This window comes from Mauremys reevesii, linkage group 16, assembly GCF_016161935.1.
Source record: "Mauremys reevesii isolate NIE-2019 linkage group 16, ASM1616193v1, whole genome shotgun sequence".
Taxonomy (NCBI): Eukaryota; Metazoa; Chordata; order Testudines; family Geoemydidae; genus Mauremys; species Mauremys reevesii.
Window position 1 is genome coordinate 1,937,455 of NC_052638.1, and position 14,223 is coordinate 1,951,677.

At 46.7% G+C, this 14,223-nt stretch overlaps 1 protein-coding gene across 8 annotated transcripts in view; it reads left to right on the forward strand.

Annotated features, from left to right (window-relative positions):
- Positions 1–14,223, forward strand: part of WDR59 (WD repeat domain 59) — a 102,169-nt gene that overhangs the window by 13,937 nt on the left and 74,009 nt on the right. For all 8 annotated transcript variants that reach the window (XR_005588890.1, XR_005588891.1, XM_039503154.1 and 5 more), the window contains 2 exons: positions 12,518–12,603; positions 13,508–13,588. Coding sequence is in view for 6 of the 8 variants with exons in the window: in XM_039503154.1 (XP_039359088.1) it covers positions 12,518–12,603; positions 13,508–13,588 (167 nt within the window). In the remaining 2 variants the exon portion in view is untranslated. The remainder of the gene's footprint in view (positions 1–12,517; positions 12,604–13,507; positions 13,589–14,223) is intronic.

Genomic DNA, 14,223 nt, shown 5'->3' on the forward strand with positions numbered 1-14,223 from the left:
TGACAGAGGATGTGGAAAAAGCTAATGTACTCAATGATTTTTTTTGCCTCTGTCTTCACAAACAAGATCAGCTCCCAGACTGCTGCACCGGGCAGCACAGTATGAGGAGAAGGTGACCAGCCCTCTGTGGAGAAAGAAGTGGTTCAGGACTATTTAGAAAAACTGGACGAGCACAAGTCTTAGAATCATAGAATATCAGAGTTGGAAGGGACCTCAGGAGGTATCTAGTCCAACCCCCTGCTCAAAGCAGGACCAAACCCAACTAAATCATCCCAGCCAGGGCTTTGTCAAGCCTGACCTTAGCACCCTCCTTAGAGGTTTTTAAAGGAGTTGGTGGATGTGATTGCAGAGCCATCTTTGAAAACTCATGGTGATCGGGGGAGGTCCCGGATAACTGGAAAAAGGCTAATGTAGTGCCCATCTTTAAAAAAGGGAAGGAGGAGGATCTGGGGAACTACAGGCCAGTCAGCCTCACCTCAGTCCCTGGAAAAATCATGGAGCAGGTCCTCAAGGAATCAATTCTGGACTGGATGAATGGACTATAAGGTGGTTAGAAAGCTGGATAGATTGTCAGGCTCAATGGGTAGTGATCAGTGGCTCCATGGAGGGCCGGCTCCAGGGTTTTTACCACCCCAAGCAGCAAAAAAAAAAAAAAAAAATTGCAATCTGCAGCTCTACCACTGCCGCTTCAGTCTTCGGCAGCAATTCGGCAGGTGGTGCTTCGCTCCGAGAGGGACTTGCTGCCGAAGACCCGGACATGCCACCTCTCACCGTTGGCCACCTCAAGCAACTGCTTGCTGGGCTGGTGCCTGGAGCCGGCCCTGCTCCATGTCTAGTTGGCAGCTAGTTTCAAGCGTAGTGCCCCAAGCGTCGATTCTGGGGCTGGTTTTGTTCAATATCTTCATTAATGATCTGGAGGATGGCGTGGACTGCACCCTTAGCAAGTTTGCAGATGACACTAAACTGGGAGGAGTGGTAGATACGCTGGAGGGTAGGGATAGGATAAAGAGGGACCTAGACAAATTAGAGGATTGGGCCAAAAGAAACCTGATGAAGTTCAACAAGGACAAGTGCAGAGTCCTGCACTGAGGACGGAAGAATCCCATTCACTGTTACAGACTAGGGACCGAATTGCTAGGAAGCAGTTCTGCAGAAAAGGACCTAGGGGTTACAGTGGACGAGAAGCTGGATATGAGTCAACAGTGTGCCCTTGTTTGGAGCTGGCTGGGAAATAAAGAGGGACGCCCTGACCAACAGGGCTGTGGACTCCCTGGGGCCCCCAGATGGACCTAACTAAAGGGGGTCCTGTTGTCAGTATCTGCAAGACCTGTTTTGGATTGTGTTCCTGTCGTCTAAATAAACCTAAACTCGTCTCTAAACTCGGGGGTTGTACCGTTTGACTGGAGATTAGCTAATATAGTTCCTATATTCAAGAAGGGGGGAAAAAGTGACCCAGGTAACTACAGGCCTGTTAGTTTAACATCTGTATTATGCAAAGTCATGGAAAAAATGTTAAAGAGAGAGTAGTTACGGACCTTGAGGCCGATGGCAACTGGGACAAATTACAGCATGGATTTACGAAAGGTAGATCGTGCCAAACCAACCTGATCTCCTTCTTTGAGAAAGTAACAGATTTTTTAGACAAGGGAAATGCGGTGGATCTAATATATCTTGATTTCAGTAAGGCGTTTGATACGGTACCGCATGAAGAATTACTGGTTAAATTGGAAAAGATGGGGATCAAAATGAAAATCCAGAGGTGGATAAGGAGCTGGTTAAAGGGGAGACTGCAGAGGGTCGTATTGAAGGGTGATCTGTCGGGTTGGAGGGGGGTTACCAGTGGAGTTCCTCAAGGTTCGGTTTTGGGTCCGATTTTATTTAATCTGTTTATCGCTGACCTCGGAACCAAAAGTAGGAGTGGGCTGATAAAGTTTGCGGATGACACCAAGTTGGGAGGTATTGCCAATTCGGAAAAGGATCGGGATATCCTCCAGGGAGATTTGGATGACCTTGTAAACTGGAGTATTAGTAACAGGATGAAATTCAATAATGAGAAGTGTAAGGTTGTGCATTTAGGGATGACTAACAAGAATTTTAGTTATAAGCTGGGGACGCACCAGTTGGAAGTAACGGAGGAGGAGAAGGACCTAGGAGTCCTGGTTGATCGTAGGATGACTATGAGTAGGCAATGTGATGTGGCCGTTAAAAAAGCTAATGCGGTCTTGGGATGCATTAGGCGAGGTATTTCTAGTAGAGATAAGGAGGTGCTAGTCCCGTTATATAAGGCGTTGGTGAGACCTCATTTGGAGTATTGTGTGCAGTTTTGGTCTCCCATGTTTAAGAAGGATGAATTCAAACTGGACCGGGTACAAAGAAGGGCCACTAGAATGATCCGAGGAATGGAAAGCCTGTCGTATGAAAGGAGACTTGAGGAGCTCGGTTTGTTTTCCTTAACCAAAAGAAGGATAAGATGAGATATGATTGCTCTCTTTAAATATATCAGAGGGATAAATACCAGGGAAGGAGAGGAATTATTTCAGCTCAGTGCTAATGTGGACACGAGGACAAACGGATATAAATTGTCAGTCAGGAAATTTAGGCTTGAAATTAGACAAAGGTTTCTAACCATCAGAGGAGTGCAATTCTGGAACAGCCTACCGAGGGAAACAGTGGGGGCGAAGGACCTCCATGACTTTAAGATTAAGCTGGATAAGTTTATGGAGGGGATGGTATGATAGGATAACGGGTTTAGTCAATAGGTCGATAACGTGCCACACTGGTAATTAGTACAAAGGGTCAATGTTGGGATATTGTTAGCCTTTTCCAGAGGGTCTGGCTGGAGAGTCTTGCCCACATGCTCGGGGTTCAGCTGATCGCCATATTTGGGGTCGGGAAGGAATTTTCCTCCAGGGTAGATTGGCAGTGGCCCTGGAGGTTTTTCGCCTTCCTCCGAAGCATGGGGCAGGGGTCGCTTGCTGGTGGATTATCTGCTACTTGAAGTCTTTAAATCATGATTTGGAGCATTCAACAGCAGAGTCAAGGGAGAGAATTAGTTCAGGAGTGGGTGGATCAGCTTATGTGGCCTGCATCTTGCAGGAGGTCAGACTAGATGATCATAATGGTCCCTTCTGATCTTGAATTCTATGATTCTATGAACCTTCTGTTTTACTGGGTGGCTGAGAGTCATGGTGAATCACAGGAAACCAGGGGTGCAGGGCCTTGTCTTACCCACACTCTGTGACAATGGTAGATATGCTGGAGGGTAGGGATAGGATACAGAGGGACCTAGACAAATTAGAGGATTGGGTCAAAAGAAATCTGATGAGGTTCAACAAGGACAAGTGCAGAGTCCTGCACTTAGGATGGAAGAATCCCATGCACTGCTACAGACTAGGCACTGAATGGCTAGGCAGTAGTTCTGCAGAAAAGGACCTAGGGGTTACCGTGGACGAGAAGCTGGATATAAGTCGACAGTGTGCCCTTGTTGCCAAGAAGGCTAACGGCATTTTGAGCTGTATAAGTAAGGGCACTGCCAGCAGATTGAGGGACATAATCATTCCCCTCTATTCGACATTGGTGAGGCCTCATCTGGAGTACTGTGTCCAGTTTTGGGCCCGACACTACAGGAAGGATGCAGAAAAATTGGAAAGAGTCCAGCGGAGGGCAACAAAAATGATTAGGGGGCTGGAGCACATGACTTACAAGGAGAGGCAGAGGGAACTGGGATTGTTTAGTCTGCAGAAGAGAAGAATGAGGGGGGATTTGATAGCTGCTTTCAACTACCTGAAAGGGGGTTCCAAAGAGGATGGATCTAGACTGTTCTCAGTGGTAGCAGATGACAGAACAAGGAGTAATGGTCTCAAGTTGCAGAGGGGGAGGTTTAGGTTGGACATTAGGAAAAACTTTTTCACTAGTAGGGTGGTGAAGCACTGAAATGGGTTACCTAGGGAGGTGGTGGAATCTCCTTCCTTAGAGGTTTTTAAGGTCAGGCTAGACAAAGCCCTGGCTGGGATGATTTAGTTGGGAATTGGTCCTGCTTTGAGCAGGGGGTTGGACTAGATGACCTCCTGAGGCCCCTTCCAACCCTGATATTCTATGATTCTATTTTGTTCTTGGCATTGCTGATGGGATGTGGTTCTTGACCAAGCCTGTAAATAAAGTCGATCAATATTGGCTCACCTCCATAACAAACACAGGAGGGTGAAAAAAGAGTCGGGGTTTGCAAATGGGCAAAGGACCTAGTTAGTAAGGAATGAATGGTTTTGGTATAAAGAAGTTAATAAGGTGGCACATGGACTAAAAAGCAATAATGTAAATCTGTATCTAAAGAGGGCTGACATGGAGATCCACATGCACCCTAGCTTCGATTTCCAGTCCTGATCCTTACTGTCTGCACCAACCAGGTCCTGCAGTGATAGAGGCAGTGTGCTGAGCCCCTGCTAAGCCTGTCTCCTGCCCCTTTGCAGAGACACACCGGTTGGTTGGTCACAGGCTCTGAACAGATGTTTTTCCATTCAGCTCTCAAGATGGTGGCTGTGTTGGCCTCATCCATCTCCTGGCATAGTCTAAATGATCCACCTTGGAGAGCCCAGGGGTTATTTATTTATTTCTCTGAACAAACTCTTAGTTGGAAGGTTTTTCCATGTTTTTCGTGCGGTGACTTTCACATTGAAACTAAAAGTGGTTTTAAAATAAAAGATGGAGACACGGAGGAATCCTTCTGTGTTTGTTGCTCTGACCCATGAGACAAATGACAGGTGTCTTATCAGTTCCTTCAGGCAGCCGGTTCTTCCTAAATGGCTTACAAAAAGGTGCCCTTCACTACTGCTTTTGATACTGACAGCCTTTGGTGATCACAGGCAATAATATCTGGCAGCCCAAAAGCAATGTTAGTTGCAAGCCAAGGAGGAGGCTTCTCTTCAAATGCAGGCTGAAAAAGGAATTCAGTGTCCTCGCAATGCTGGTTCCAGCAGCAAGACAACTTCCTGGGAATGCTGTAGCTAAGCAGCGTGAACTTTGCTAACTCTCAGTGAACCAGGGGGTCCCTCCAGGTAGCCTTGTCTTCAGAAGAGCAGTGCTAAAGTTCTAACCCAGTGTCCTCGAGACTCAGAGAATCCTTTTGTTCCCCTGTAATAAGCTGCAGTTTGCACCAAGCCTGCCTACAAACAAATTCCATTGTGTTTCAGTGTCTTTGTAATAGGGTTATAGGTATCCTCATTGCTAAAGCAGGTCAGGGAAGAAGTTTGCATTAGGGCTCATGTGGCGGCATCCTCATCTCCGGGCCAGAGGACCGTCCTCTTTTTCCCTTGTTGTTGGCTGATGTTCCAGTGGCAGTGTGGAAGAAGGTTCTCCACAGGCTAAAACTTACTCTATCTAATTTGGAGGCAGGAATGCTAGAGTCCTTTGCCTTGAAGTCTGTGCAGTGTTCTCAAGACACTTTGAAGTCTTCAGTGGTTTTCAAGACTCTTTGGAGACAGTGGGTCAGCCCTCTCTAGTGAACTGCACCTTCGGTGGCCCTTTATGGCTGTGCGCAGGGGGTGTGAAACACCACCACTGACTTGGGAGCGATTCACATTTCATTTGTGTGCTGTAACTGACTGCAGATAGGAGAGAGGAAATCCATCCCAGGGTTGCTGGAGGAGGAGTTCTTATTTTTTGGCTTCTTCCCATAGGAATCCACACACACGTTCTCTCCCTGCGCCTGGCTCTGACTAGAGTCTGGCCTGGGAAAGTTCATGCCCTTCTGTTCTTGGGACCCTGTTATTCCCCTGCCTTCAGGATAGTCAAACATTCCTCCAAGGGTGGGTGAACAGACCCCTCTGAAGCCATTGCTCATACTTGCCCTGAGGAGTGGTTGTTGGCAAGCACTCATGGAGTGTGCAGCTGTCGCTCTCTGGAACCAGGGGCTGTACTGCCGGAGATGCCACCTCCCGGCTGACATGTGTCACTGAGGTCCTGAGACACCTGCTGACACATCCTACAAAGAGATGAGGTGGTAACCGTGGTGCCCTGACCAAATTCCACTGGGGTACTGGTACTCCACCTCCCCCAAATCCCCTGACGCTTTCAACTGGCTGTGGGAGTCTCCCTGTTCTAAGCCCACGTATAGCATTGCTGTCGCTGTTAAACAGCTGCCACATTCCATCACAGAGCTGGAGGGTTGCGTTTCAGTGATGGGGAAATGTTATCCATCTGTAAATACAGAGCTTTGGAATGAATAGTGCTGCATAAATGTAAGCTGCCTGTACTCTGCACTATTATTGTTTCCATCAGGTGTATGTACTGTTAAAACAAGCGGATAATGAAGATAATTAAATGGCAAAAACTTTAATACAATTAATGTTCTCCAGAATGTCAGGTTCAGCGAAGCTCAAACTTCTGAAAACCGGGCAGCATAGAGTTGAGCTTGGGTCATGTTCAATGGACTGCTGCTTATCCACTTGCACTATCCAGCTGCTGGGAAACGTTGAAGCTAACAATTCTGTTAACTCCTTTGTCCATGCATGCTCCATGTAATCGGTTAGACGCAAGAACAAGCACAGGAGGCTTGCAATGAGCCCTTTTTGAAATAGCATTTAATTTGATTTCCCTCAAAGAGCTGGGGGTGCTGTGGAGACCCTGGTTTTATCTCTGTCTGTGAGTAAAAGGGAGGTTGCCAGAATCTGTCAGCTTTAAGAAAAGCTGTTTTTTCCAGGAGCTTTATCTTCGGAACCCCTTGGCCAAATGGGGCCAAATTTGGATCGTTAACAAAATCCCACAGCCCCTGAGGCAGACTGAATTACAAGGCAATCCGATTCACTGTTCAGATTTTAGAGTACTTAGAGTCAAGCTTTAAACAGAAAACTGGTCTTAACTCTAGCAGAGCGGCCACTCTGCTGTAACAGGAATGAGTCTTGGAACTGCACTATTATTTATTAGGTGTATTACGGTAGTGCCTTGGAGCCCTAGTCATGGACCAAGACCCCGTTGTGCTAGGCACTCTACAAACACAAAACAAAAAGACACTCCCTTCCCCAAAGAGCTTCCAATCTAAGTAACAGTTCCAGGGAGATACTTACCATAGATACACCTGGGTCGTCCTTTGCTGTTTGGAGACCCACATGTGAGCTAGGGCCTTCGTTCCCAAGCCAGAAGGAGTAGGGACCTCCCTGAAATGCTCCCACTCTAGCAGTCACTCCTTCCTGTTTGGCAGTGGCATTAATTGGTGTTGGGGGACCTGTCATCCACCTGTCATTTAAAACTCCAGGGTAAATCTGAAAAAATGCAAAGGAATTCCTGCAGGCTGACTCGTGGCTGCTGGTAGTTTGAATGCCACCCTCTGGGTACAGAGCCCAGAGAAGGACACTTAGGAAAACATTTGACCTTGGGATTTTGTCTCCGTTCTTATTCACCTCTAATTTTGAGTGAATTGAAGTAAGATTTAGGCCTTGAAGAGAGTTTCAAAAGCTTTATCTGCCAATCAGGAATGGGTTAATCTTCATTCCCCTCCCAGTCTGAGCAAAGCATCTGCCATAAAGGGTTTGACTCATAAGAACATAACATGGCTGTACCGGGTCAGACCAAAGGTCCATCCAGCCCAGTATCCTGTCTATCGACAGTGGCCAATTTGCTTTTTTGACCGCCTCTGCACACTGCATGGACATCTTCAGAGAACTATGCATGATGACTCCAAGATCTTATTCTTGACTCGTTGTAGCTAAATTAGCCCCCCATCATATTGTATGTATAGTTGGGGTTATTTTTTCCAATGTGCATTACTTTACGTTTATCCACATTAAATTTCATTTGCCATTTTGTTGCCCAATCGCTTAGTTTTGTGAGATCTTTTTGAAGTTCTTCACAGTCTGCTTTGGTCTTAACTATCTTGAGCAGTTTAGTATCATCTGCAAACTTTGCCACCTCACTGTTTACCCCTTTCTCCAGATCATTTATGAATAAGTTGAATAGGATTGGTCCGAGGACTGACCCTTGGGGAACACCACTAGTTACCCCTCTCCATTCTGAGAATTTACCATTCATTCCTACCCTTTGTTCCCTGTCTTTTAACCAGTTCTCAATCCATGACAGGACCTTCCCTTTTATCCCATGACAGCTTAATTTACGTAAGAGCCTTTGGTGAGGGACCTTGTCAAAGGCTTTCTGGAAATCTAAGTACACTATGTCCACTGGATCCCCTTTGTCGACATGTTTGTTGACCCCTTCAAAGAACTCTAATAGATTGGTAAGACATGATTTCCCTTTACAGAAACCATGTTGACTTGCTCAACAGTTCGTTTTCCTATGTGTCTGACAATTTTATTCTTAACTATTGTTTCAACTGATTTGCCCGGTACTGACGTTAGACTTACCGGTCTGTAATTGCTGGGATCACCTCTAGAGCCCTTTTTAAATATTGGCGTTACATTAGCTAACTTCCAGTCATTGGCTACAGAAGCTGATTTAAAGGACAGGTTACAAACCTTAGTTAATAGTTCCGCAACTTCACATTTGAGTTCTTTCAGAACTCTTGGGTGAATGCCATCTGGTCCGGGTGACTTGTTAATGTTGAGTTTATCAATTAATTCCAAAACTTCCTCTAGTGACACTTCAATCTGTGACAGTTCCTCAGATTTGTCACCTACAAAAGCCGGCTCAGGTTTGGGAATCTCCCTAACATCCTCAGCCGTGAAGACTGAAGCAAAGAATCCATTTAGTTTCTCCGCAATGACTTTATCGTCTTTAAGTGCTCCTTTTGTATCTCGATCATCAAGGGGCCCCACTGGTTGTTTAGCAGGCTTCCTGCTTCTGATGTACTTAAAAAACATTTTGTTATTACCTTTGGAGTTTTTGGCTAGCCGTTCTTCAAACTCCTCTTTGGTTTTTCTTATAATACTCTTGCACTTAATTTGGCAGTGTTTATGCTCCTTTCTATTTGCCTCACTAGGATTTGACTTCCACATTTTAAAGGAAGTCTTTTTATCTCTCACTGCTTCTTTTACATGCTTATTAAGCCACGGTGGCTCTTTTTTAGTTCTTTTACTGTGTTTCTTAATTGGGGGTATACATTGAATTTGGGCCTCTATTATGGGGTCTTTAAAAAGCGCCCATACAGCTTGCAGGGATTTCACTTTACTCACTGTACCTTTTAATTTCTGTTTAACTAACCCCCTCATTTGTGCATAGTTCCCCCTTTTGAAATTAAATGCCACAGTGTTGGGCTGTTGAGATGTTCGTCCCACCAGAGGGATGTTGAATGCTATTGTATTATGTTCACTATTTCCAGGCGGTCCTGCTATAGTTACCTCTTCAACCAGCTCCTGCGCTCCACTCAGGACTAAATCGAGAGTTGCCTCTCCCTTTGTGGGTTCCCGTACCAGCTACTCCATGAAGCAGTCATTTAAAGTATCGAGAAATTTTATCTCTACCTTTCGTCCTGAAGTGAAATGTTCCCAATAAATATGGGGATAATTGAAATCCCCCACTATTATTGGGTTCTTAATTTTGATAGCCTCTCTAATTTCCCTTAGCATTTTATCATCACTATTACTATCTTGGCCAGGTGGTCGATAATAGATCCCTAATGTTGTATTCTTATTAGAGCATGAAATTTCTATCCATAGAGATTCCATGGAACATGTGGATTCGCTTAAGATTTGTACTTCATTTGATTCTACATTTTCTTTCACATATAGTGCCACTCCCCCTCCTGCATGACCTGTTCTGTCCTTCTGATATATTTTGTACCCTGGAATGATTGTGTCCCATTGATTGCTCTCAGTCCACCAGGTTTCTGTGATGCCTGTTATATCAATGTCCTCCTTTATCACAAGGCACTCTAGTTCACCCAGCTTATTATTTAGACTTCTAGCATTTGTGTACAAGCACTTTAAAAACTTGTCCCTGTTTATTTGTCTGCCCTTTTCTGATGTGTCAGATTCTTTTTTATGTGACTGTTTATCATCTGATCTGGCCCTTACATTATCCTCTGCTCCTGACTATAACTTGGATATTCTCTATCATCAGACTCTCCCCTAAGAGAAGTCTGTGACCGATCCACACGCTCCTCTGCAGCAGTCGGCTTTCCCCCATCTCCTAGTTTAAAAACTGCTCTACAACCTTTTTAATGTTTAGTGCCAGCAGTCTGGTTCCACTTTGGTTTAGGTGGAGCCCATCTCTCCTGTATAGGCTCCCCCCATCCCAAAAGTTTCCCCAGTTCCTAATGAATGTAAACCCCTCCTCTCTACACCATCGTCTCATCCACGCATTGAGACTCTGAAGCTCTGCCTGCCTACCTGGCCCTGCGCGTGGAACTGGGAGCATTTCTGAGAATGCCACCATAGAGGTCCTGGATTTCAGTCTCTTCCCTAGCAGCCTAAATTTGGCCTCCAGGACATCTTTCCTACCCTTCCCTATGTCATTGCTACCTACATGTACCACAACCACCGGCTCCTCGCCAGCACTGCACATAAGTCTGTCTAGATGCCTCAAGAGATCTGCAACCTTCGCACCAGGCAGGCAAGTCACCATACGGTTCCCCCGGTCATCACAAACCCAGCTATCTACGTTTCTAATGATCCAGTCTCCTCTCTTTTCCAGAGGCGGTCAAAAAAGCAAACAGGATGTTAGGAATCATTAAAAAGGGGATAGAGAATAAGACTGAGAATATATTATTGCCCTTATATAAATCCATGGTATGCCTACATCTCGAATACTGTGTACAGATGTGGTCTCCTCACCTCAAAAAAGATATACTGGCACTAGAAAAGGTTCAGAAAAGGGCAACTAAAATGATTAGGGGTTTGGAGAGGGTCCCATATGAGGAAAGATTAAAGAGGCTAGGACTCTTCAGCTTGGAAAAGAGGAGACTAAGGGGGGTTATGATAGAGGTATATAAAATCATGAGTGATGTGGAGAAAGTGGATAAGGAAAAGTTATTTACTTATTCCCATAATACAAGAACTAGGGGGTCACCAAATGAAATTAATAGGCAACAGGTTTAAAACAAATAAAAGGAAGTTCTTCACGCAGCACACAGTCAACTTGTGGAACTCCTTGCTTGAGGAGGTTGTGAAGGCTAGGACTATAACAGTGTTTAAAAGAGAACTGGATAAATTCATGGTGGTTAAGTCCATAAATGGCTATTAGCCAGGCTGGGTAAGGAATGGTGTCCCTAGCCTCTGTTTGTCAGAGGATGGAGATGGATGGCAGAAGAGAGATCACTTGATCATTGCCTGTTAGGTTCACTCCCTCTGGGGCACCTGGCATTGGCCACTGTCGGTAGACAGATACTGGGCTAGATGGACCTTTGGTCTGACCCGGTATGGCCGTTCTTATGTTCTAGCAACTGGAGTTCCCTTGCCCGGAGATGTAACCTCAGTGTGAGAGGCAACCCCAGCACCATCTGGAAGGAGGGTCCCAACTATGGGAAGGTTTCCCTCTGCTCCCATTGACTGCTCTGCTTCCCTGGGCCTTTCATCCTCCTCAACAGCGCAGGGGCTGTATGACCGGAGGTGGGACAATTCTACAGTGTCCCGGAAAGCCTCATGAACATGCCTCTCTTAGCTCCTTCAGTTCCGCCACCCTGGCCTCCAAAGTCCATACATGGTCTCTGAGGGCCAGGAGCTCCTTGCACCGATTGCACACACACGCCACACACCCACAGGGCAGGTAATCATACATGCTACACTCAGTGCAATAAACTGGATAGCCCCCACTCTGCAGCTGGGCTTCTGCCTGCATTGTCTCCTAGTTAATGAAAGGGTTATTTAAAGAAAGAAGTTTTGAATGTAGTTTGGTTTTTAGGTTTTAAGGGGACTAAAGGGAAATATAATAATAATTGGAGATATACCAATCTCCTAGAACTGGAAGGGACCTTGAAAGGTCATTGAGTCCAGCCCCCTGCCTTCACTAGGCAGGACCAATTTTTGCCCCACATCCCTAAGTGGCCCCCTCAAGGATTGAACTCACAACCCTGGGTTTAGCAGGCCGCTGCTCAAACCATTGAGCTATCCCTATAGAACCCATATGGTACCCTGCTCCCTTCCCACTCCCCCTCCCAACTCCCTTGCGAAACTCCCTGTTAGCAGCCCCTGGTCACAAAGCTCCCTAGTCGCTTGTGTGCTGCTTTATAAAGCCCTGGCCTGTGTGAATGCCCCACCCACTGATTAAGGCTCAGCCAGTTACCAGAGGCGTCTAGCTTTCAGACCTCCCTTTGAAGCTCACAGCCTCCAACTGCCAGCCACAGCACACGGTCCTTTAAACAAACAAACAGACGGACAAACACAAGCTCAGCACACAGCAAATAACCCCCCAAACACAAACAAACACACATTACAGACAGTCACTTACCCCACAGATGCTGTATTTGCTCCTCCTTCACCTGGAGAACTCCCTTGCGAAACTCCCTGTTAGCAGCCCCTGGTTGGAAAGTCACCAGTAACGTACCGTTCCAATCGCAGGGACCCCGAACCTGACAGATCCGGAGCCCTGTACTGCTCCATGGGCCTTCCACCACCTCATTTCATCCATTTAATTTCAGAGCAACCAGCGAGTTGACCTGTATAAATGGAAAGATGGTAATGGGGAAGTTGGCACGTCACTGCAAGGGCACACGCGTGTGATCAGGTATGAGAATGAGGAACCCAGCACCGCTCTGAGGTACTGTAAGGAAAATCACAGGGCTGGCTTCAGAGCTGGTGTACATTGAAGTATAGTTATCACAGCCCCTTTGCTTGGAGAAATTCAAACTATTTTTACCCATTTCCTTAGCCCGTGCTGCCACCACCCCACTGGGAGAAGACGTCTGATTTAAAGACAGACCACCCTTCCATGGCTGCAGCATGCACATCTGGTTCAAATTAGCCTCTGGTGGCTTCGGTGTCATTACATTTTCCCATGGCCGTTCTCCTAAAGAACAGCAGCCACCATCAGGGAAACAGACAGCAGTGGGGCTATTAAACTCAATCCCACCTGCGACTTGGACTGACGCCAGATATAGGGCACAGGCTGTCCTTAAGGGCTAAGTTGGTTGCACATTGCACTAGTACATGGGTAAGCTCTGGAGTCTGATGCATGCCAGCGGGTGGGCCTGGGATTGTCACAGGACTAAAGCTTTCATGCTGTGTTGGGGACAGGGTGAAGAAAGCATTTCTCTTTTGCATGTGGATTGTGAAGATTAATTGCAGCCCTTCAGAAAATTGCCAGCCCTCTCTGCATGGCAAAATGGAGGGCTGGGGCTAAGAAATGCCTGGCAATCTGGGGTTTGCTGCTAAAATATCCCCTCTCTTTGTGGGACTGTGGGCAGAAGTAGTAGCTATAAGGCAGAGTGTGGCGAGGATTGTTTACTTAAAGGAATAAGGTAGGTCCTGCTTTTATTCATGAAGTCTTTAGGAAATCTTAATGCAAATGTCGTGGGTTTGTTACGGAAAGGTGTGGAGGGTTGCTTTATGAATTGCCGAGAAGAGAAATGCCAACAGTGTGATATGTGCGTAACTGACAGTTGTATTCTCCTTTGGTTTTGGATTTGCAGTGATTTAGACTGGGCGGTGTTTGAGCCAGATCTGCTGGTCACCAGTTCTGTTGACACGTACATCTACATTTGGGATATCAAGTAAGAACAAGAGCCTCCACTTTTACGATGTGGGAAGATTACAGGGCTTCTCTTTTCGGTGGCTGGCAGCATGGAGGGAAAAGTGCTCTCATACTCTTTCAGCTGTGCTTGCAGAAGCCAGAACCAATTCCCTTAATCTCAATGGCTCCCAGTCCTTCAAGCAGATTCCAGGGCCGCCCAGAGGATTCAGGGAGCCTGGGGCAGGGCTGGGTCTTCGGAGGCAATTCAGCGGCGGGTCCCTCTCGGAGGGAAGGACCTGCTGCTGAATTGCTGCTGCTGAATGAAGCGGCGGTGGTAGAGCAGCCCAAGCGCCACCGATCGCAGCTTTTTTCCCCCCCCTCCCCCGCACTTGCGGCACTTATAGTCACTGGGCGGCGCTCACTTCAGTGGCGGGTCCTTCACTCGCTCCGAGTCTTTGGCTGCACTGAAGGACCCGCCGCCGAAGACCCGGAGCGAGTGAAGGGCCCGCTGCTGAAGTGCCACCGAAAACCCGGAGTGGCTCGTAGGGTCCGGGGGCAAATTGCCCTACTTTCTCTCTCTCTTCCCCCTCCCCCCCCCCCAGGGTGGCCCTGGCAGATTCAGAATCTGCACAGTTGTGCTGTTCTATAAAGTTATGTCATGGTCTCATACTGAAC